This window comes from Rhinolophus sinicus, linkage group LG04 (genome assembly GCF_036562045.2).
Source record: "Rhinolophus sinicus isolate RSC01 linkage group LG04, ASM3656204v1, whole genome shotgun sequence".
NCBI lineage: Eukaryota > Metazoa > Chordata > Mammalia > Chiroptera > Rhinolophidae > Rhinolophus > Rhinolophus sinicus.
Genome location: NC_133754.1, coordinates 46,025,537 through 46,047,773, shown reverse-complemented (window position 1 = coordinate 46,047,773; position 22,237 = coordinate 46,025,537). Strand labels below are relative to the sequence as shown.

Below are 22,237 nucleotides of genomic sequence, written 5' to 3'. Positions count from 1 at the left end.
TCTCAATCATATCTATATTTGGTGCCAAGAGGGCCATATATGAACCCTGAAATCATGCAAAATTAGCAAATGTGTACACATTAAAATCAACCTTAACAAGGATCTTAAAAAAGAGAGAGAGAAATGGAGCATCTTGAGTAGTTACTTCAGTGTAATCAACCCATAAATCTGATCTAACAGAACCCTTCTGGGCCCTGATCACTTCCTATATTCCCATAGCGCACATGGCGTTCTTCCCCCTGCTCTCCCGCCCCCCTCCCCACCGCCCCTGGCCCATGGATTTTAAATTTTCTCTTTTAGTATTGTTATGGTTTTCTCAACTACTAACTATAGTGTCAAATGAGATGCTAATTTTAGATGGAAATAAACAGTAGGGACAGATGAGTTAGTGAGAAATATATCATTTTCATCAAATTCTTACTATCTTGCATCTCACAGTTACTTGCATTCCAAAGCACCTGCCTGGACTATAAACACAATTTTTTCTAATTAATGGTTTACTGTCTTGCTTGTAAATTGGCCTGGGCTTCATATTCTGAGTGTAAGATTTCTAATATTTGATTGGCTGTTTCTCTCTATTCAACTGTGCCCCTTCCTCAATCTCATGCTGTTAAATACAGCTTTGATTGTATGAGCTCACCCTTTCAAATGCCTTCTGCAGCTGAGCATTGAAGTGAGTTGGGGCCAGGGGCAAATGGGAAAAACATACCTGTGTAAGGGAGACACAGGGCACCCCTAGCTACTGTTTGCCATGAGGGAATTCAAACCTGACTTGGCCAGATCTTCTTATATTTCATAATAAACTGAAAATCTCGTGGCTTACAAATGTTAATTGATTTTAATTTGTCAAAAATAGTTTGCAAGCCAATCAAAACACACTTCTGAATTATACTGAACCCACAGAGTAGTAATTTGCTGCCATTGGGTTACAGCAGTGAGTGTAGCTACAGAGCCCTTTGTACCAGAAAAAGATGCTTGTCCATCCTCTCTACTTTTACTGATAAGAAAATATAAGGATGATGAGCAGGTGGAAGAAGTGATGTGATATTTAGGATATAAGTATTAATATGTGCCTTTTAGGATGATTGTCTATGCCCATAAACAAGGAGTTCCTACAGATTCCAGGATAAGTGTACTGAGCTTCTCCACTGCTGTTTCATTGAAACCTACAGATTTCCCACAATTTTCTCCATTATTCATTGTTTGACTCCTAAGCATGAATTATATTTTTATAGCAGAAGTTCAGCCTTATATAGGAGGAAGTCTCTGAAATGCCTGATTGGTGAGGAGTGGTGCTAAGATTAGTAAAATTACTGCCATTATCAATTGTTTAAAAAATTTGTAAATATCTTGGTCTTTCATTATTTCATGAATATTGTTTTCTAACTGATAATTCTAACTTGATGTATTCCAAAGAATGATACACAGCTATATATTTTAAGATACAAACTGAAATCAACTAGCAGTTAGATCAAACAATTAAGAGCAGTAACTTAAAGTAATGAAACAAATCTGTACATATTTTTTCCAAACGAATTGTTTATAAATATACCGTTGTTTAAATTATTTTCCCTTTTGTGTTATTAGAATATTTCCATATGATTTCATCATTTGTTAGCTTTTTATATATTTGGTCTTTCTGAAATCTTTGGAAATCTGAAAAAAAATATTAGTTACATGTATTTCACAAAACGCTGATTATTTTTTAAATTATAAAAAAGTGCTGATATGAGACAATAAAATAGCTTTAATATTGACCCAAAGAGAATGGGTTGTGAATAGCATTTTTTTAGATAGTGACTTCATTGAATATACGTAACCAGAAAATACATCTTTAAAAATGTGTGTGTGTGAACTTACTTCCATTCCTTGAGCAATAACATTTTGTGATACGGAACTGTTCTTCCTTTGGGAGTTCTGATTTCTCCTTTAGAGGAAGCTTCATTCAGTTTTTCTCTCTCCCTCGCTATTTATGCGCCTGCGTGTGTATGATGTCTAAATCACTGTCAAGGCTCCCTTGGTGGGTTTAATATCTGACTACAAGGCAAAATGCCAGCCCGAGTAAACTTTCCAGGGAGTGCAACTGAGAGGATGAATGTCCCCTGGGCCTGGACACCGTGCTCAAGGTTCCAGGATCCCCCTAAAACTGTCCTGCTAAGAGCCCAGGAAACCTCAGATGCAGCTTCCTGTTCTGGTATACTTACAGTGCACGGAGGAAACTATCAGTATTTGAATGGACATCCAGCCTCATCCACATAACAAAACATTTTAATTTTAAGGAAAAATGTTAATGTGTTTAGAAGACTACCATAAGTGTCACTGATGCACTCATTATGTAACAAGGTGAACTAGTCCGCATCCTCAGATACTGTCCAGTAAGACAAGACCACACACTCGCACACGCATACACACGCCTTGCTCACTCCTGTGAGTTGGCCTTACGTGTGCCCATCTCTAGTGCACACGGCCGTGCTCGGTGAGCACGACAGAGACCACGAGAGGAGCTGGCAGAGGAGAACCCAGCTGTTGCTGTGAGACTGCCGGTGGCAGCCAGAGAGAAGGAACCAGCCAGCACGGACCCTGCTGCTCCCCACCAGCTGCAGCGCAGGCTCCTCTGCAATTTCCTCCCTTCAGCCCAAGGCAGACCCTGCGGCAAAGCCAACTCTGATTTGAAAAAAAAAAAAAAAAAAAACCGATGCAAAAAGAAAAAAGCCCTAATCCCTACCCCTCTCGCTCTCAGGCCCCGCCGCCTGGGTGGCAGCAGCGCGCGCCAGCACGCGGAGCGCTGAGCCGCGGCACCGGCTGGGTGGCGCGCGCCAACGGAGCTGCGGGAGGTGAGGGGCCGCGTCCCCGCGTGGTGGGCACCGCGCCCTGCCCGCTGTCGCCGCCGCCGCAGATGCACCCGCGGCACCATGACCGCTCTGAGCACTAGGGTTACAGGTTGGTCACCGGCGCCCGAGGCCCGGGTGCGCGCCAGTCCCTCTCGCCGGGCTGGGCCCAGGAGGGCGGGGGCGGGGGTCGAGGGCCCGACACCAGGGCGGAAGGGGCGCCCCCACCTTAGGCGAGAAGGGGGCGCTGGCGACCGCGATGCGCCTCCCTGGTCCTTCAGCGGGATGCGCCTTCCCGGGCCTGGGAAGCGCACGGGTGGGCGCTGGAAGCCGGGGGCCGCCAGACCTCGGCCTGCCCCACCAGGCATTAAGGGTCAGGTGGCTGGGGATGTGGTAGGTGCATGGGCCTCTCCGCCCTTGTGGGCGATCGCGCGGTTTGGGGAAGCTGATCTGCTCCAGCAGGTTTCAGAAAGAGCCGGGGTCCTTACCCACCCCACCTCCGTGCTTCTGCGAATGGCTCTGGGCTTCACATTCCTCCTTTTATTAATTGGCCTGGCTGAGCCTAATGATTTTTTAAATCATTAGGGTGGCTACACACAACATGCAAAACACTATTCTGTCAAAGCAACACCGTTTTGTCATTGAGCCCGTAAGAAACGTGTAGATTTCCAGGCTGGAAACTCAAAGTGGGCCCAGAAACCTGAGCAATGGGTTACCCTTCTAACTCGAATTTTCCTCTTTCAGGGTGGTTGATGACTCTGAACTCAAATCCTGATATATTCTTGGATATATCATAGGATAACTCTTCCAATTTTAAGCATAGTTTTTCAGGGAATATATTAAGGATGTGTATTAATACACACACTGGTCCAGGCCTTTGAAGGTCGCAGTCTTCATCTTGCCTTTGTGTGGTCATCGGTAGGCCTGGATTTCCCTGGTGGCGAAATGGGAGGTGGGTACCAGTGACTGTTGTGTATAAGAAGGCTAAGATTGAAGGAGAAGACGTTTAATAGGGATCAAAAATTAATAGGTGTCTATTTTTTAAATTTATGATTTATATTTTTATAGCTACAACTGTGGTTTGATTTGAAAGTAAGTAGAAAGGGAAAGGATTTACTATGATGGTTATCCCTGAGGCAGACATACAGCTGGAGTGATTTTTTATATTTCAGATTGTTTCAATAGTTGTAAATAAAAATGATGGCTTCTCAAACCTCCACAACAACAAAAATTCATTTCCTAACTGGTTGGTTCTCATTCTGTGGACCTTTCTATGTTGAATTTTTCATGCTTCTTTAGTGTATTTTGAGCTAGCTATTGCTAAACCCAAGCAGAGTAAAGGAAAAATCAGACTTGGGGAAAATTTTTTAAATGAATAGGCTCATTGGACCCTCTTATGTGTTTTTAGCATCTTGACATCTTGGCAGAATAGATACTCTGTCATTGATAAGGACTATTCTAGAAGCTCTATAGAAGCTGAAGATGTACTGTCTTGTGAGCTGGTCGTACTGTAGTTATAACTTTGGATATGATTTGCAAGATATTCAACAGAGGAAAATGTTCTACTTTTAAAAGAAAAACACCTACTCAAATAGTATCAGTCGCTGCAGTTTAGAGAACTGAAGGTTTGAATAGCATTTTCTTCTTATTTGGGAATGACATGTTTTTGAATTGTGTTCCATTTGCTTCTCTTCTCTTTCCTGCATACATTATGAGTGTGTGTAGGTGCACGCACACCTGGGCACACATGTATGTACTTATTTTATCATTTATCAATGATGCTGAAATAATTTCAGAATCTTCATGGCTATGTAAATTTATTGCAGGGGAAAAGTCACATGTGGATTTAGATTTTGTGAAGAAAAAAATCACATCTATCCACAGTATTATATCTTAATTGTAAGCCAGGCACCAGGCCTACGGATTCAGTGAAGAAAGAGATAAATCCAGACCCTAAGAATCTGTCAGAAAAGACAAATTTGTAATCAAGTGGATAGAGTGAGTATCCTATGTTCTAGTTTTGGTTTGGGAACTATGACCTTGAGTTTAAAGAAATTATGAATTGCCCTTCAAAAATGGTAGCAACATTTTAGAGTTTGATTATCATGTTATATGATTCTTACCTGTCTCAAGGACTTGTGCAAGAAGTTTTTACACCTTCAAAACTGTGCAAACATTTAAAATCTTTAAATTTATCCTTTGAATTTTAAAATAATCAGACATCATGGAAATGACACAAATGATAGAGAAAAGAGAATAAACACCTATACTACTAATAACATAACACAAATGATTGTAATATCTGTATTTACTGCAGCCTTTTTAAAACTACAGACTTTGTGTAGTCAGAGTCATGTATTGTACATTTTTTGTACTGTTTTTCCGTTTAACGTTTATCATAAGTACTTTTTTGTGTTTCTATATACAGTTTACTTGCTTAAAAATTGTATATGGCTATCTGTATGTATAAGATTAGCCTCATTTATATAGCCATACCTCTGTCATTGGATATTTGCTGTTTCCAGTTTTCCATTATTATAAATAATGTCCCAATAGAGTACAGGGATTTATTCCTAGTGGATGTTATTTCTCTTCATGATAAATTTCAAAATAATAATGATATTCCTGGACAAATAGATTATTTAAATTATTATGGATATTTTATGTATAAATTATGCATATGTATAACATATATTATATATTATGCATGTACACATATATTCAAGTTTATTTCCTAAAGATTATAATTACGAATAAGATGCTTTATATGCTTTCTGAGGTAAATCTGCTTTCTATTTAGTATTTGTAGATAGCCTTCCCTCTTTTACAAGAATAAGATAATAGCTTGGACTTAAGACCTTTGCATTATATAAAGACTTGACCTTTAACAGATTAGGTTAACTTAATTAGATTACCTTAATCTGAAATCCAGACGATAAAATATACCCCTTAGAGTAAAACCAAAATAGGAGTGCCATAAAAGTAATAAGCTGCAAAAAGAGAGTAAGCATGTAAAGTCTTTTAGAAAAAGGAATTTTGAGCTCCAGAGTGTAATTATGCTTTTTTGCTTTCTTATTCAGACTTCAAATAAATGATCAAAGGAATTTATATAGTGAGAAACCTGTATCCCACAGGTATAAAATGAAAAAAGACTGTTCACTATAGACTCCAAGGCATTTCTCATAGATTCAGTACAGATGGAACTAGATTAATAGAACTATTGGGCAAGTCTTATGTTCAAGGCACGAGTCCCTTTCTAAGAGAGTTATACAAAAAAACAAGGAACAGAACTCCTGTACACCCACTTAATTTGAAGTGTTGAAGGCTAAAGTTGGATCATTCTGTAAGAAAGACAGAATTACATGACTTTTGAAGCAATTTCTCCGTGATACCCTAGGGCAAGTGCAACCATACCAAATGGAATACACTCAGATGACAGGGACTAAGTCAGTGTGTCCAGAGGTGGGGCAGGAGTGGGGATTCTGGAGAGTAATCCCAAAAGAATTAGAAGAGAAAGGGCAGAACACTGTAGCCAAGGGAATCACTTATATGGAGATCAAGAGTTAGACTTATCTCCAATTATGCAAAGAAACGAGATGAAAAGAGGAGTTTGTTTGGGGCAAGGATGATATTTATGGAAGACAGCCAACAGAGACACACAAGTAAATGGAATACAAGATCAGAGCAAATAGAATACAAGCCACGTTCTAAGTCAAATACAATATATTCTTTTAGATAAAAAAACAACAAAAACAATATGCAAATGAAGATGATTTATAATGGACCAGGAAAATTTTAATGAAAAACAGCCAACATCTACAGCCTGGTGAACACTTGGCATTTGAAAAAAAATTTTAAAGGAGAATATCCCATTGATATTCTGGTCAAGTTAAAAAAGATATATATATCACCGATCTCCAAAGGAAAAATTTATACTGACTGGATGGACCCTCTCCAAAATGAAATCTAAGCAAGCAGTAAAATAATATTCTGAAAATGTACAATTCTGAAAAATACCAGAAGACAATTATCTTATGATACTAATATGGATCAAAAGGGAATATGAAAAAGGTGAAGAAATAGCAGGGTTTTTTTGGTTAGCACATATTAGACAAGTGCTACTAAAAAAAAAAAAAAAAGTAAGGTAGAAATATGTAAACAAATGATTCAAAAAGTAACTAAATGAGAAAAAACATTAAAGTAATAAAAGTTACCATCTTTAATTAAATTATAATTACAAATCTCATATATGTTAGTTATCATTGCATTATAATATGTATAACTGAAAGTATTACTGTGTTCATTTATTTTGGGAGACATGACCCGTAGATGCAGTGTTTCCTCAAAAGGTTCTATGACCTAAGGTGGGATTGAAAAATCAGCGTTTTGGCTTAAGAAGTAAAGAAAAAAAAATAGAACTGGAGAGGAAAAGAAAGAGGATAATGTTTAAAAACATGAATGGATTCATTATAAAATGGGAAAGCTTTAGATCTGATAGAAAAAAACTAAGAGCCTCAGCATTCTAATCCTTAAGTCATATTAATCTATAGCTCTCTATAGGATGTATCAGCATGCCCAGAAATAAAGATGAGCTCAAGAAGAAGGAGAAAAATAAGAATGGGGGTCAGTGAAGGAAGGTATTGGAGAAACTGGAGATGAAATTCTAAGGATGAGTAACTGAATCAGACTACAGTAATGAAAAAGGAGAGGCAATGGTAGAGATTTATCAATAGAACAAATGCTAGTATCTTGGTGACCAAACCAAAAGAATGAAAAGGAGGGATGGGTGAAAAATAAATCCAGAACTTCGAGCTTGGGTGATTGTAGGTGTTTTTATTCTTAGTTTGTTATGCCTAGATTAAACAATTGATTACTTCTTTATCATTGAGTTAGCTGTAAATCTTTGGCTTTATTATTTTTAAAAATCTGTTCTTTATTATTTTTATGAAACCATAGATCAGCTTCATTAATTACTTCTGGAGTAGAGGGAGGATTTTTTTTTAATTACTTCTTATTGCTGAAAAGTACAAATTATGGAAGCCTGTATCAGACAAAATACAAATTTGTATCAGACAAGATACAAGTCAGTGATGGCTGAAAATACTATTGCATATATGTAACAAAATTTGCCTGAGGTTAAAAAAAAAAGTTTAGATAATGTAAAATTGGGATGGGAATCTTTCAATCATGGAAAGTTGCTTAACGATTAACTCCAAGAAGTAAAGCACAGAAATTAGGATAAATATTGTAAATAAGGGATTTAAAATTTCAGAAATAGAGCTTGCTGGATTTGGAAATACCTCTCCTTAAATTCTTCTTTCCATTACCCTCAATTCAATATATGTCAATACTTTATGGAGAAAAAAAGATATTAAACTCTGGCGAGCTTCAAAAAGACTTTCTACTTTTTATTAAATAAAAATTTAAAGGATTTAAAAAACTGACTTAGTTGGACTAGGCAATTTGTTTTCCCTTCCGCCTTTCAAGAAATAAATAGCTATTTTAAAGGTATATTCTACACTAGAAAATTATAGTAGAAAAGTCATGGAAAAACCACATTTCTCAGTAAACTTCTCATAAGACAAACATTTATTCTTGTACATAAAATATATTCCATATAGTATTTTTTGAGAAAATTCTGAAATTCTGTGAGAAAAATTTAAAAATAGAATATACTGTATGTACATAGAGTTATAAATCAAATATTTTGTCTCAGATTTGCATTTTGCCTGTGTTGTTTATAGCTGGTCTCTCTAATTTGTTTTATTTTTTTTTTATTTCACCAAACAACTAGTCTTGACTACAAATAGTAAACTCTACGGTGTTAAAATGCTCTACTGAGCATCTAGACCAGAGATTTCACCATTAGTTGGGACCACTGCTGGAAGTGTGTAAGAATCACTTGGGGAGTGTATCTTAGAGTACTATTTCCCATATTCCACCTCGGAAGGTTCTGAGTTAGTGTATCTGAGGTGAAAGACACCCAGCGTTGAGAATGTTTAAAAACCTCGCTGGATGATTTATGTATTAAGCAATCTTAGGAAGCTGCTATTTTTAAATCCTTCTCCTTCTTTGTCCAAAATCTGTGGATTCATATTACAAAATTAAACAACCACACACACAAAAAGGTAACTCCTTGCAATTTTCCATACTATTTTAAGTATAGAAAAGTTTGGAAAACCACTATTTTAAACCACCCACCTTTTTTGTCCAACCTTTGTAGATTCATTACAAGATTAAGCATCACACACACACAAAAATAGATAATTTCCTTGTCTGATTTTCATAATAAAAAGCCTGTTATTGAACTATTGGATAATAAAAAGCATTAAAGGCGCTGCCACTACCTGGAGGATGGAAAAGCCTTTTAGGGACTACTCTGAGATTAGTAAACTCTCGACTTTACAAAATCACATGGTCGACCTGTGGTGTTTTATAACTGACATTCTTTTTAAAAATTTTCTTACAATTTACACTATACCCAGAATAACTCACAAAATTACAAATGCATGTCCTTTTTAAACTTGCAGTGAAAGACAAGGGCTTGTGAAATGGACTGACTGAGTTTTCTGAGTAAAGGCTGGGGAGAGGCTGCTCAGCCAACATGTGCAAGCTGATCCCCTCAATTTGTACTCAGTACTGCAGTGATTTATGTGATAAATACAACTTCATTTCCTCCCCTACTCCTGGGCTGTTTTAGTTTGGCATGCAGGGTACAACGACAAATGCATGCTGGGTCATCATAGTCTACCCTGAATTCCTTTATCAAATCTAATAATTTTTAAAGGTCAAAGAAAATTCAGTTTTCACTGTTACAAAACTGAGACAACAGAATCCTTCGTGAAGTAATGATATTGTTTTGCGGTATTTGTAGAAAGAACCAGAAAAATAATATGCTGCTTTTTTTGGATTTAGTAAGTAAACTCCATATAAAAAGTAGAGAACTGTTTTCTGTTTTTAATCATTGTGTTGACAAAAGGAAAAGAGAAAAGAAGACCCTGTGTTTGGAGATGGTCCTTTGAAATGTTTGGCTTCCTTTGTTTGGTAGCCCATCTTGGGTGGCCCTAACAGTCCTGCTGAGACTGGACTGTGCATGTAACACTGTTTTTGCAGGGCTACGTCCTGATTTAGTAAGGGCCAAGACATAGATGAGTAAACACCCAGATGAAAAGTGCATTTGAAGAGAGAGGCAGAGAGAGGCGAGAGAGATTGCTGCTGTGACCCCAGGTGTCAATATTTCAGGGATGTCTTAGTTCTCCTGCTAAAGTGATCTGCTCTGCATTGTTCCTGGGGCAGACATAGAACTCAAGCTGCTTCAAGAGAGAAAACAACACAGCCCCCTGCTTTTCCTCCAAGCAGAAGACCAATTACAGGGAAAGATGTGTCTAGCTGGTGAAATTTCATGAGCAAAGAGAGAAGCTTGCTTGAGAGGGCCTGAAAGGACTGGCATTGTAGTTGTAGGAGCAGCCATGCTCTAATTTAATGTCCCTAATTAGATTTGGGAGAGACAAGAATTGGAGACTCCCTGTCTCTGATCTCTGGGGAAGAAGGTTCTATTCACAAAGCCATGGAAAATTCAGATTGAAAGACGTGGACAGTTAAATATCACTGGGGTAAAGGTCAGAAAGTGACCTTGGGCAGGGCACTTATGTTCTTCTCTAAACCTCAGTTTTATCTGTAAAATAGAAACAACAGAACACCCGCCTCACTGGGGCATGGCAAGAAGTAAATGAAATAATCCATGCAAAACTCTTAGCCTCACATATCATAAACTCTCAGTAAATGTTAGGTATGATTTGTCTCAGCTTAAAAATTAATTATTTTCATACTTCGCTCATTTTGAAGACCTTGCAAATTAAATTCATCATTGTTGCAAAACATTTGAATTTTATAAAAGTTCTTAAAGTTAACAAAGTAAGAATTAAATTCTCTGCCTGCTCTCTCCCTCCCTCCCCTACTCCCAATACAACAGACTCCTCATGTGGATCTGGGCAAGTTGTCCTCAGACTTTTAATCTGTACAATGGGATTAATGCTTAAAACTTCTGCAGAGAGGTATTAAGGCCTTGGAATAGTGCTTGGACAGAGCCAGCTGTTAGTAAATGTTTGTTCTCATCTCTCAAGTGGAACAAAAAGAAGAATATATAATGTTTAAGCTTGATTCTCTTCTAAAATTATGTACAATAGTTTATGGATCATCACCCTACACTAAGAATTGGTAAAATGCATAAAAGTAGGAGCTGCTTCAAGAGTGTGTTAAATTTTATATTGGAAGTCTTTGGGAATATTATCTACTCCAAACTACCAGACAGTCCAGAAGTTCTTTCTGCAAACTCCACACTATCTGGTCATTCTCTCTAAGAATATCCAGAAAAGATCTCTGGATAACCCAACATGTTATTGGAAATTTTTAGATTAAACAGTTACGTAAACAGCTACCACTTGCTAACTTCCATTAATAACTTCCATTTAATCTGGGTTGTCCTCACTGGAAGAACAAATACTACAAAACAAAATCACACCCTTGATTGTATTCTGAGCTTTAGATATTGAATATGACAGAAGGACTTCTCTCGATAAATCCCTTCTTTCTGTTCTAGTACATTCTCGGCAGAAAAACATATACTCTTTGATCCATGTATCTGTCATAAGTGGGATCTGTTTTCTAGTTTTCATATTCTCAGCATATTCAGTCGATTTATGAGACTAAAACTAACTCTAGGAAGCTAAGAAATTGGTCACCTTTAGGAAATTCAGACAACTTTCTCCTTACTATGTAATATAAGATTACCAGATGTGAATGAAATGCTTTCATCTCATTTTTCCCCCAAAATTCAGAAAAAATATGATAAAAGCATAATAGAATATTTTTAGGATTCACCTTCTAGAAAAATGGCTGGATGACTTCAAAAACCTGAAATTGACATTTGAGTAGATTTGATGAGAAGTTTGATGACTTCTTGCCAGAAAAAAAGAAGACATTAGCTCCGGTCAAGATGGCAGAGTAGGTAAATGCTGTACTCACCTTTTCTCATGACCACATCAAAATTATAACTAAACTACAGAACAACCATCATTGAGAATCACCTGAAATCTTGCTGAACCACAACCCTACAACTAAGGACATACAGAAGAAGCCACCTCGAGACTGGTAGGAGGGGCAAAGATGTGGAACGGGCTGGTCCCACACAAGTGTGTGACCATTAAAAGTCAGGAGGGATATCTCAGCTGCAGAGGTTCCCCCCGCACCAGGGAGTGAGGTGTCTCAGCCCCTCCCCAGCTCAGGGTTTCAGTGCCAGGGAGAGAAGACCCCATAATTTCTGGTTGTGAAAACCAGCAGAGATTATGGCTGAGTGAGACTGAATGCAGCTGCACTCCCAGGTGCTCCTCTTAAAGGGACCACACAGAGACTTACTCACCAATGGAATTACTGGTTCTGAGCTCCAGGGCTGACACAACAGCTGCAGAGGTGACAGAAACATATTGAGGTAAGGGAACTGAGTTGTCTGGCTGGAGGACAAGGACTAGAGGGGCAGCTTTCTCTTGAATAGAGGAGCTGGTGAAAGCCATTGTTTCTTTATTGAGCCCTCCCCCTTCCTGGCATACAGATGCAGGTGACCACCATATCCGCACCTCCATCAAGCTGGCTGACAACATTCGTTCACCATGCCCTGGTGATTCTGAGGCCCCACCCTACCCAACTTTTGGGTATACCCAAGCCACTACCAGTGTCTTTTTGTGCAAACTGTCTGCCTTGGCTCCTGCTGCAGACTTTCTTAGGGTCTCTCAAAGGTTTGAGGAACCTAGACAAGCAGCATCTGGCTTAAGCTTGTCCCATACCTCTGAGTGAGCAGCCCTAAGCCTGGCACTAGTCGCAGCCATACTAGGTTTGCAACTTGGCCTCTCGAGAGACTTCCAAGCATGGCATGGGCAGGAGCCATTACTTTGTAACCCCTGCCTCATGGTCCTGGGTGGGGTACAGTCAGTGGCTGAACTTGTCCTGCAGTGGGTGTCCTCCCAGGTGGCCATGGGGCTGGCACACCCAGTGGCCAGCTTTGAAACAACCCAGAGCATCACCCACCACCTCCAAGGATGACACACACAAGGGGCAGATTGGTCAGGCACCAGAGCCCTGCTGAGGCAGATCCTGCTTTGTAGGCTCAGCCCCTGCACCACAACTCCTCCACTATAGTCACAGCCAGTCTTCACACCCAATCAGACTGAGGGTCAATCCCTCCCACTGATGAGCAAACAGCAACCAATGCTCAATTACAAGAACAGGACACATACAACCCATGCAAGGAACACACCTGGAGTGCATGGCTCAAGTGACCAGGAAGACTGTGCCACTGAGCCCCACAGCACATCTACTACATAAGGCCACTCCAGTAAGACCAGGAGAGATGCAGCCCTATCTAATACATAGAAACAAACATAGGGAGGCAGCCAAAATGGGGAGAAAAAGAAACATTTCTCAAATAAAAGAATAGAAAAAGCTCTGAAAAAAAGAACTAAACAAAATGGAGGCAAGCAATCTACCAGATGCAAAGTTACAAACAATGGTTCTAAGGATGATCAGTGATCTCAGGGAGAACTTCAACAAAGAGATAGGAAACATGAAAATGGAGATAGAAAACATAAAAGAAATAAACCAGTCAGAAGTAAAGAATATAATAATAGATATGAAGAATACATTAAAGGGAATCAACAGTAGACTAGATGAAGAAGAGGATCAAATCAGCAATTTAGAAGATAAGGTAACAGAAAACACCCAATCAGAGCAGCAAAAAGAAAGAAAGAATTTAAAAAAAAAAAAAGATTTTAAGGGACCTCTGAGACAGCATCAAGCATACCAACATTCGCATTATAGGGGTACCAGAAGAAGAGAGAGCAAGGAATTGAAAACCTATTTGAAGAAATAATGACAGAAAACTTTCCTAACCTGGTGAAGGAAATAGATATACAAGCCCAGGAAGTGCAGAAAGTACGAAATAAGATGAACCCAAAGATGCCAACACCAAGACACATCATGATTAAAGTGCCAAAGGTTAAAGACAAAGAGAGAATCTTGAAAGCAGTAAGAGGAAAGCAGTTAGTTACCTATAAGGGAGCTCCCATAAGACTATCAGTTGATTTCTCAATAGAAACTTTGCAGGCCAGAAGGGATTGTCACGAAATATTCAAAGTGATGAAAAGCAAGGGTCTACAAGCAAGATTACTCTACCCAACAAAGCTATCATTTAAAATCAAAGGGCAGATAAAGATCTTCCCAGACAAGAAAAAGCTTGTCTGGGAAGCTTTTTACATAGAATCAGTATTACATAGAATTTTAAAGGGATTTCTGTAAGATGAAAAATATCTGAATAATAAAATGGCAATAACTATATGCTTATCAACAATTACTTTCTATGTAAACTGATTAAATGCTCCAATCAAAAGATAGGGTGGTTGAATGGATAAAAAAACAAGACTCTTACATACAAAGTCTGACAATTAAGTTTACAAACTCATCCTAGAAGAAGTGCTACATACCTCATTACTGAATATCACTACAGTCACCTTTGAAGTGCTCCCCTTGGAAAGCTATGTACCGATGCCAGCCTCTAGTCCACCCTTCAAAGCAATTTTGGAACTTTTTTTTCTGGAATGGCCATCAGAGCTGTCGTCATATTACCCTTGATGTCTTGAATGTTATCAAAATGTCTTTCTTTCAATATTTCCTTTATCTTTGGGTAAAGAAGGAAGTCATTGTGGGCCACATCAGGTGAGTAGGGAGGGTGTTTCGATACAGTTTACTGGCTAAAACCTCCCTCACAGACAGTGCTATGTGAGCTGGTGCGTTGTCGTGATGCAACAGCCATGAATTGTTGGCGAACAGTTCAAGTCGTTTAACTTTTCCATGCAGCCTTCTCAGCACTTCCAAATAGTCAACTTGGTTAACTGTTTGTCCAGTTGGTACAGATTCATAATGAATAATCCCTCTGATATCAAAAAAGGTTAGCAACATCAGCATAACAAAGTTTGCAAACTTAATTGTCAGATTTCATATGCTGCCTACAATAGAGTCACTTCAGATTGAAAGACACTCACAGACTGAAAGTAAAGGGATGGGAAAAGGATATTTCATGAAAATGAAAACAAACAAACAAAACGTTGGGGTAGCAATACTTATACCAGAGAAAATAGACTTTAAAACAAAGACTACAATAAGAGATGAAGAAGGATCTACTACTCTTACTTCTGGGTATTTATCCAAAGAAACCCAAAATTCTTCTTTGAGTGGATGTGTTCATCCATATGTTCAATGCAGCATTATTTACAATAGCCAAGATATGGAGGCAACCTGGGTGTCCCTGAATGGATGGATGAATATGGAAGAGGTGGTACACATATGCAATGGAATATTACTCAGCCATAAAAAGGAATGAAATCTTGCCATCTGTGGCAACATGGATGGACCTAAAAGGTATTGTGCTGAGTGCAGTAAGTCAGACAGTGAAAGACAAATGTCATATGATTTCACTTATAAGTGGAATCTAAAGAACAAAATAAATAAACAAAACAGGAACAAACTCATAGATACAGAGAACATTTTCATGATTGCCAGATGTAAGGGAGATTGCAGGAAGGTGGGTGAAAAGAGGAAGGGATTAAGAAGTATAAACTGGTTGTTACACAGTAAGGTATGGGAATGTAGGGTATAGTATAAGGAATATAGTCAATAATATTGTAGTAAGTATGCATAGTGTCAGATGGATACAAGATCTATTGGGGTGATAGATGGGAGGGGGTTGGGGGCAGGGTGAAAAAAGTTAAGGAATTAAGAAATACAAATTGGTAGTTATAAAATAGTCATGAGGATGTGAAGTAAAGCATAGGGAATATAATCAATAATATGGTAATAACTATCTGTAGTGCCAGTTGGGTACTGTTGAATAACTATGATATACATCTGAAACTTATATAATATTGTATGTTAGCTATATTTTAATGAGAATCTTAAAATTATTTTATAAATGTGTGTTTCAACCACACATTTTATAAATGTATGGTTGAAAACACTATAAAGTGAATCATATAGTAAAAAATGACTTCAATTTTAAGAGATGAGAAATGTCTTTACTATTTTCACAAACCATAATTGATGCCAAGAGAGTTTATAATCACACATTGAATGATAAGAATATGTTGAAAAAGGTTTTCTTTTAATTATCTGTATATTTTATCACATAATGAATTTTTAATGTAATAGTTCTGTAAACTACTTGTGTTGGTTTATATACCATCTCATCTCCATACCTAAGTTTCCTCATCTGTGAAATGGTTCTAGTAAGACTAGGATGACATGATGGGTGACATGCTTAGAGCAGTCCTGGCACATGACAAGACCTCAGGAAACATTTTTTGTTGGAAGGCATCTGTTTTTACATGGCAGTCAACAGAATTTGGGAGAATATCAACTGATGAGCTCACTATTTTTGGTAGGGAACTTCCTTATCTTCCCAAGCATTTCATCACATTTTTGTAGGTTTTCTTTTTTGGGGGTGGGGTGGGGTGGTAGGCTTCTGTGTGTGTGTGTGTGTGTGTGTGTGTGTGTGTGTACGCACACGCATGTGTTTGAGGTTTGTTTTCCATTTTATAAAGTAGTCAGGCTAGAGAATATTGATTCAGTTTTACATCAAATTCTGTCTTTAACAGTCCCTTAAATGGTTTTGATTATTAAGGTCAAAGGGAATTATTGAGCCCCACTAAATGGGAGACACTGGGTTGCTGGAGTCCTGTGTGGGCTGTAGAGGCTGTAAGAGGTGAGCTCATGGAATGAGGTGCGGAGTGCTGAGAGAGCACAGGACACGGTCCTGAGTACCGTTAGCAGGGAATGAAGGTGCTCTGGGCTTGAAGAATGAGGGGAGTGTCAGCCATTCAAGATGAAATGAGAGTTTTCATTTTCTTCAGATAAAAGCCTGGAAGTGGAATTCCTGGGTTGCATGACAGTTCTGTTTTTGATTTTTTGAGGAACCCCCAGACTGTTTTCCACAGTGGCTGTACCATTTTACTCATAAAAGCCCCAGAGTTTATACACAGAAGTGACTAGAAGAATAGTTGTTGATTTTGATGTGCAGTCAGTTATAGTGGAACATAATGATTAAAAATAAATTCGTGACTTAAGCCTTCTTTGGGGGCTTTTTGGAATAAAATACATACTGCGAGTCTCCTAGAGTGGTACGTTTGTCTTGTTTACACTTTTGTTTTCAAACATTAAATCTTTCCATTATAACAAACAAATCACACAGACAGACAAAAACCCTTCCTCAGTTAAGTTAGGGAATAGGACGAACCGATGTGGGATTGATAGCAGCACCGAAGAGGACACAGCTGGAATAAAGGAGCTGCAGTAGCTGAGAAAAAGGTTAGAGGATAATGGGTAACGGTATGTTTCGCCAATTCAAGTGGAGCATGTGGGTATGATATGAAAGGAAGTGCAAGTAAAAATCAGTGGGACTCAGTGTCCTTGAAACATCAGGTTAAATAAAGCAGGCAGTTTGTAAGCTCCATAAATGCCTTTGCTGTCCCATGCTATCTGTATACCCAGCACATATCGAAGTACCTGATGTCATAGTGGATACATAATATTTCCTGTGAGAATGAATGAATGAATGAATGAATGAATGAATGAATGAATGAATGAATGAAAAACAAGAGGGTAAGCTGAGGTTTTCTGGGTTACAGGAGAAACCATAGCAGTATGTTGAGAAGTTGATTTCTGATATAAAGAACAGGACATATTGAAAAGATTGATGTTTGCGGCAATCCAGACCTGAGGTCCCGTAGCCTAGAAAGGGCTCTAGCTATGGGGATAAAGTGAAAAGTGGCCTTGTACATCAATGGAATGAGGAACGCTGAAAGAACTCACCAGTGAAAAGCTGTGAAAAGAGAGTCTGTGCAATTTTCTGCACATATGGGGACCTGCATATGGGTCCTAAAAAGCTCAGGGCAGTAGGATCTGGGAATTGAGGCTGATATCAAGTTGCCCAGTTGATTTTTAAGTGATGATGGTTTTGGTATGGCCTATGTCTAAGCCATATGTCTAAGGGAGAAGCCGCATAGATACATGACCCAGTCGTAGCAGCTGGACACCAACAGATGGTGATGGAAACTGTAAGAACAGGTGCTCATTTAAGGGGTTGACTACAGAGAACAGACACATGGGACAGCGGGTAAAGGACATGCTATAAACCATAATTTAGAAGATAGGAGATTCAAAACAGTTTAATACAAACCCAGGAGGGTTACAAGGAGAAGGAATGACCTATAGTGTTGCAATACCCCACAGTTAAGGGAAACTGAATTTATTAGTTTTAATTTGGTCAAGAGAGAGCTGAAATGACCTAAGGAAAGTGCAAGCCAATAGAAGTAAAATATAACTATCTCAGTGTATAAAATTGGATTTTACCCATTTAACAGGGAGCAATGAACCAAAGTATCTTTTCTGCCTGAGTTACCATTAGTTGTTTCCTAGTAAAAGATTTGTCAATGCACATACTGTAAATGTGCAGCTTCCTCCACTATTGAACTACTTAGATACCAACTACTTTTAAATGAATGTGAAAAAGCTACTGAAAGCCATGCTTTTTTAATTTAGTGCAGTGCTTTATGAAGGACACCTCTGTAAACAGAAAAAAAAATATTGGGTTATAAATACATAATGGTGATAAGACTAAGGTACACAGGAGCAATTTCCTATCAAAATAATAAGCTTACCTAGGATACTTAAATATCCCTGCTGGTCTTTATCAAGGGAATGATAGGTTTGCTGTACTCACTTATATTGATTCAACATAAATGAATGTGTAAAACAATATTTCTCTTTGAAGGAAAATTGTTACAATCAAATTAATTTTGGACTCTTCATGTGTTTGTAAGTTGAACTTATTTTGCTACTTGCAGGCTTTATATAATATTTAATATTAAGTCAGTCAAACTTTCAGCATTCAGGAGCTAATTGCTGAGTTTTAATGTATATGTGGATTGAACAGGTTCCATTGGAGTTTGGACTGTTTGGTGGCATTTTTGCAATAGATGAAGTGAGGGTGAACATGGATGACAACTAATATTCATTAGAGTCACACTGTTTTGTGTGGGCCAAATAACAGTCAATAAGGAGATGTTCTAAAAATGAATTCTGAATGTCTGATTCTCTAGATGAACAAATCCATAATCAAACATTGGTTTTGCTTCAAATGGGATGTTTATAATACAGGTGCATGGAATATGTGAAAGTGTCACATTTATACATCAAAAATTTTTCAGACCATAACTTATGGCCAAGTCATAAGAACAATGAATAGCTATCCATTAGTCTGCACTGGATCAATGAAAAAGATGTGGCTAGGTCTGTAAAATTGTCTTGTATCAATTTTGAACAACATTGTGAAACCACTCTTTATTTCCTTCTTTGCATTGTGTAATCTTGAAGGATTTCTAAAAGAGTATGCATCCAGTTTTGGGTACGTAGGAGACTGCCATTCAAGAAGCATCCCAAATTGAGGCCACCCAATGTTTCCCCCCCACAGTAAATCAGAGAACAAGCATAATTTGAATATTTTGCATATATTTACGTATTGATGTCAAGAGTCCCTAACTCCAGTTATGTAGAATAAAATTACTTAGTGCAGCCTACTGCAAAGCCCACATTCAAATGCAATATTCAGAGCAAGACAGCCTGGCAATACCTAGCACACCTCAAAGCAAATTAGTTTGATTTCTTCTGGGAACAGGAGGGTTACACAGATGCACCTACCTAGGTGCATCAAGGAGAACATAGATGCAGAGGTAGGTGCTCAAACATAGGGAATCAGATTCAAAGCTCATGTGGCCTGAGTTTCTGTGTTCTCAGTGAAAATTGCAATTGCGCAGATTTACACATACTGAAAACACATTCTTTTTGTCTCGTGCTCCCTCCACTATGGAGTGGCACTCATTGTCCTTGGCTGGGGTTCTTTATCTAGCTCCAAGTAGCAGCAGATAGGAGAGCCAGTGCACCTTCCTGGTGTTAAAACAATTGCATTTTCCTGACTTGGCATCTCCGTGGCTGTGTGCTGCCTGGAGCACCTAACCCCTCCTTCTCCTACCCTGAGAAATTCTCCTAATCAGTCCACAGCATCAGCATGGTGAACTAGAAACACCTTCGGTTTGGGAGTCAAACGCAGCTTCTTTTAAATTTCAAATTTGCTTGAGTGGCCTTGGTCAAGTCATTAGCTGTCCCAAGGCTGGAATTTCTAGTGCTTTCGTAAAAAGACCTTTCCTATCTTCTGTGAGTTGCAAAGATTCAATAAAATGTTGTGCTAAATGCCAAAAACATAGCATATATTCAAAAAAACATTAACTCCTTTCCTTCCTGTAAGACTCAATCCAGATGTTAATCAAATGAGAAGTCTTTCTGTGGACTCACGGGATAATAAGGCACCACAAAGCTTTACAACATCTCTTCTCACATCGAATTGCACTTACTTCCTTTTTGCATCCTTCAATGGCTGCAGGATTGTGGAAGGTGGTAACAATGGCTAAAGGGAAGTGACACACATAACAAGATGTAGGTGACTCCGATTTGTGGAAATATAAGTGTCAGACAGGCGTCTCATCTCTCTCTTCAGTGTAATTTTGATTTCAGAGTAGCTGGAAGAATTGATATACAGAGGGTGCCAAAAAATATGTATACACATTTTAAGAAAGGAAAGAACTGTATTAAAATTGTAATACTCAATATATACCAATAACAAAAGCTGAATACAGGTTATGTGTATACATTTTTTTGGCTCCCCAGTAGTCACAGCATTCATAGAAGAAAAAAACAACTCCATTTAGAGTGGGTTCCACCCCAATCTCTCTGGCCCACATCCTCTATGGCAAAGACAAAATGGGGAGATCAACTTGGGATTGTCATTGGAAATAGATGTCTGTGAGTGTCACATTATGTTATCTCAGGGGAAATCCTGAACAAAATCTCAGTGTTTCATCTGGATTGGTCAGCTGTGCTCCGGCAAAGACCACCTGTAAATGAAGACAGTGCTAGGTATATGAACCTAGATCTCAAAAAATTCCCTTCTCATATTTGTACCCTAAGAAGCAAAGCTGTTTTACTCCAGTTCATCTGGACTAGTTATTGCTCTCTAAACTGGCATGCAAACTGAAGTGCACAAGATAATCCATTGGGTTGAAAGAAAAAAAAATTCAAACTTTTATGGATATTAATTTTTATCTTCTTTTAAAATTTTTATTTTCATGTGTTTATTAGATACAGTATAACATAACATGCGAACAATTAACATATGCATAGGCATACACTGGGCAGTCATTTTGTGATCAGTGCAAAGATGGTTTGGGTCACTGACATGACTCTCTCTTTCCTCTCCCAGACTGCCGTTTTGTACTTGCTCACCAGAGCTAACTTCAGCATGCTCAAAAGGAAACAGAGCTCCAGGGTGGAGGCCCAGCCAGTCACTGACTTTGGTCCTGATGAATCTCTGTCAGACAATGCTGACATACTCTGGATTAACAAGCCAGTAAGTTCCTTTTTTGAAGTATGGAGAAGCACATGGTGAGATAAAGGAAATTTGATTCATATTATTCAAAAATCATGTACCTTTCACTGAAATGTCTGTTTGAGCTGCAGTAGAATATGGATGAGTCCAGGAATCCTGGAAGTTGAGAACAACTGAGATGAAATAATGAGGTGCCGCTCTGAGTTACTTCCATAGGAAGGTGTGCTAGGTGGTCTGGCTGTCTCCTCTCCCTGTCTGTGCCTGCTGGCCTCAGGGTCACCCAGTGTAGAGATAATGCCACTTCATAGGCTGATCCAAAACAGGAGTCCCACGTGAGTGACCTCTTCTACCAGGCTCTCTTTACTTACAGTTCTGAACGTGCATGAATCTGTGGGGAGATAATCAAATATTTGGAATTAAAGTTCTCCTTCTGAGTTGCAAGTTTTGAGTAAAAGTAAAGGTTAATGAGATAGTGGATAGTGTCTCTAAAGCTCTTTGTCACCTTCTCTGCCTAGTTAAGCTGATGAGAACTTGAGGGGAAGGTCTGCTATACCAAGTATCGTTGCAGACTAGACAGTCTAGCAGACAGAGCTAAGGCAGAGTGATGTATTCACCGGTCTTGGAAACTCAGCTCAACAAGCCAGAATAGGATCAGTTTCATTATTTGTCAGAAATTAAAGTGGGTTCTGAGGACACAAAAATGGAAACAGCACGGTTCTGACTTATCACTACTTGGCAGTAGGATCTGCACAACTTAGAGATTTTATTTATATACTTGTATATTGAGTATTACAATTTTAATACAGTTTTCCTTTCTTAAAATGTCTATACATTTATTGGTACCCTCCGTATTTTATACGCACTTAACAGA

The 22,237-nt window shown here is 38.5% G+C and overlaps 1 protein-coding gene across 5 annotated transcripts in view; it reads left to right on the top strand.

The window, feature by feature from the left end:
- Positions 1-2,451: 2,451 nt before the first annotated feature.
- The window catches only part of NALCN (sodium leak channel, non-selective), a 294,832-nt gene continuing 275,046 nt past the window's right edge, over positions 2,452-22,237 (top strand). For 2 of the 5 annotated variants that reach the window (XM_074329503.1, XM_074329499.1), the window contains exons 1-2: positions 2,452-2,940; positions 21,241-21,387. In XM_074329503.1, the coding sequence (XP_074185604.1) occupies positions 21,280-21,387 (108 nt within the window). In that variant the 5' untranslated portion in view covers positions 2,452-2,940; positions 21,241-21,279. Of the gene's footprint in view, positions 2,941-3,572; positions 3,781-4,654; positions 4,827-21,240; positions 21,388-22,237 lie in introns of all 5 variants that reach the window. The other 3 variants (XM_074329501.1, XM_074329500.1, XM_074329502.1) reach the window with 3 other exon arrangements.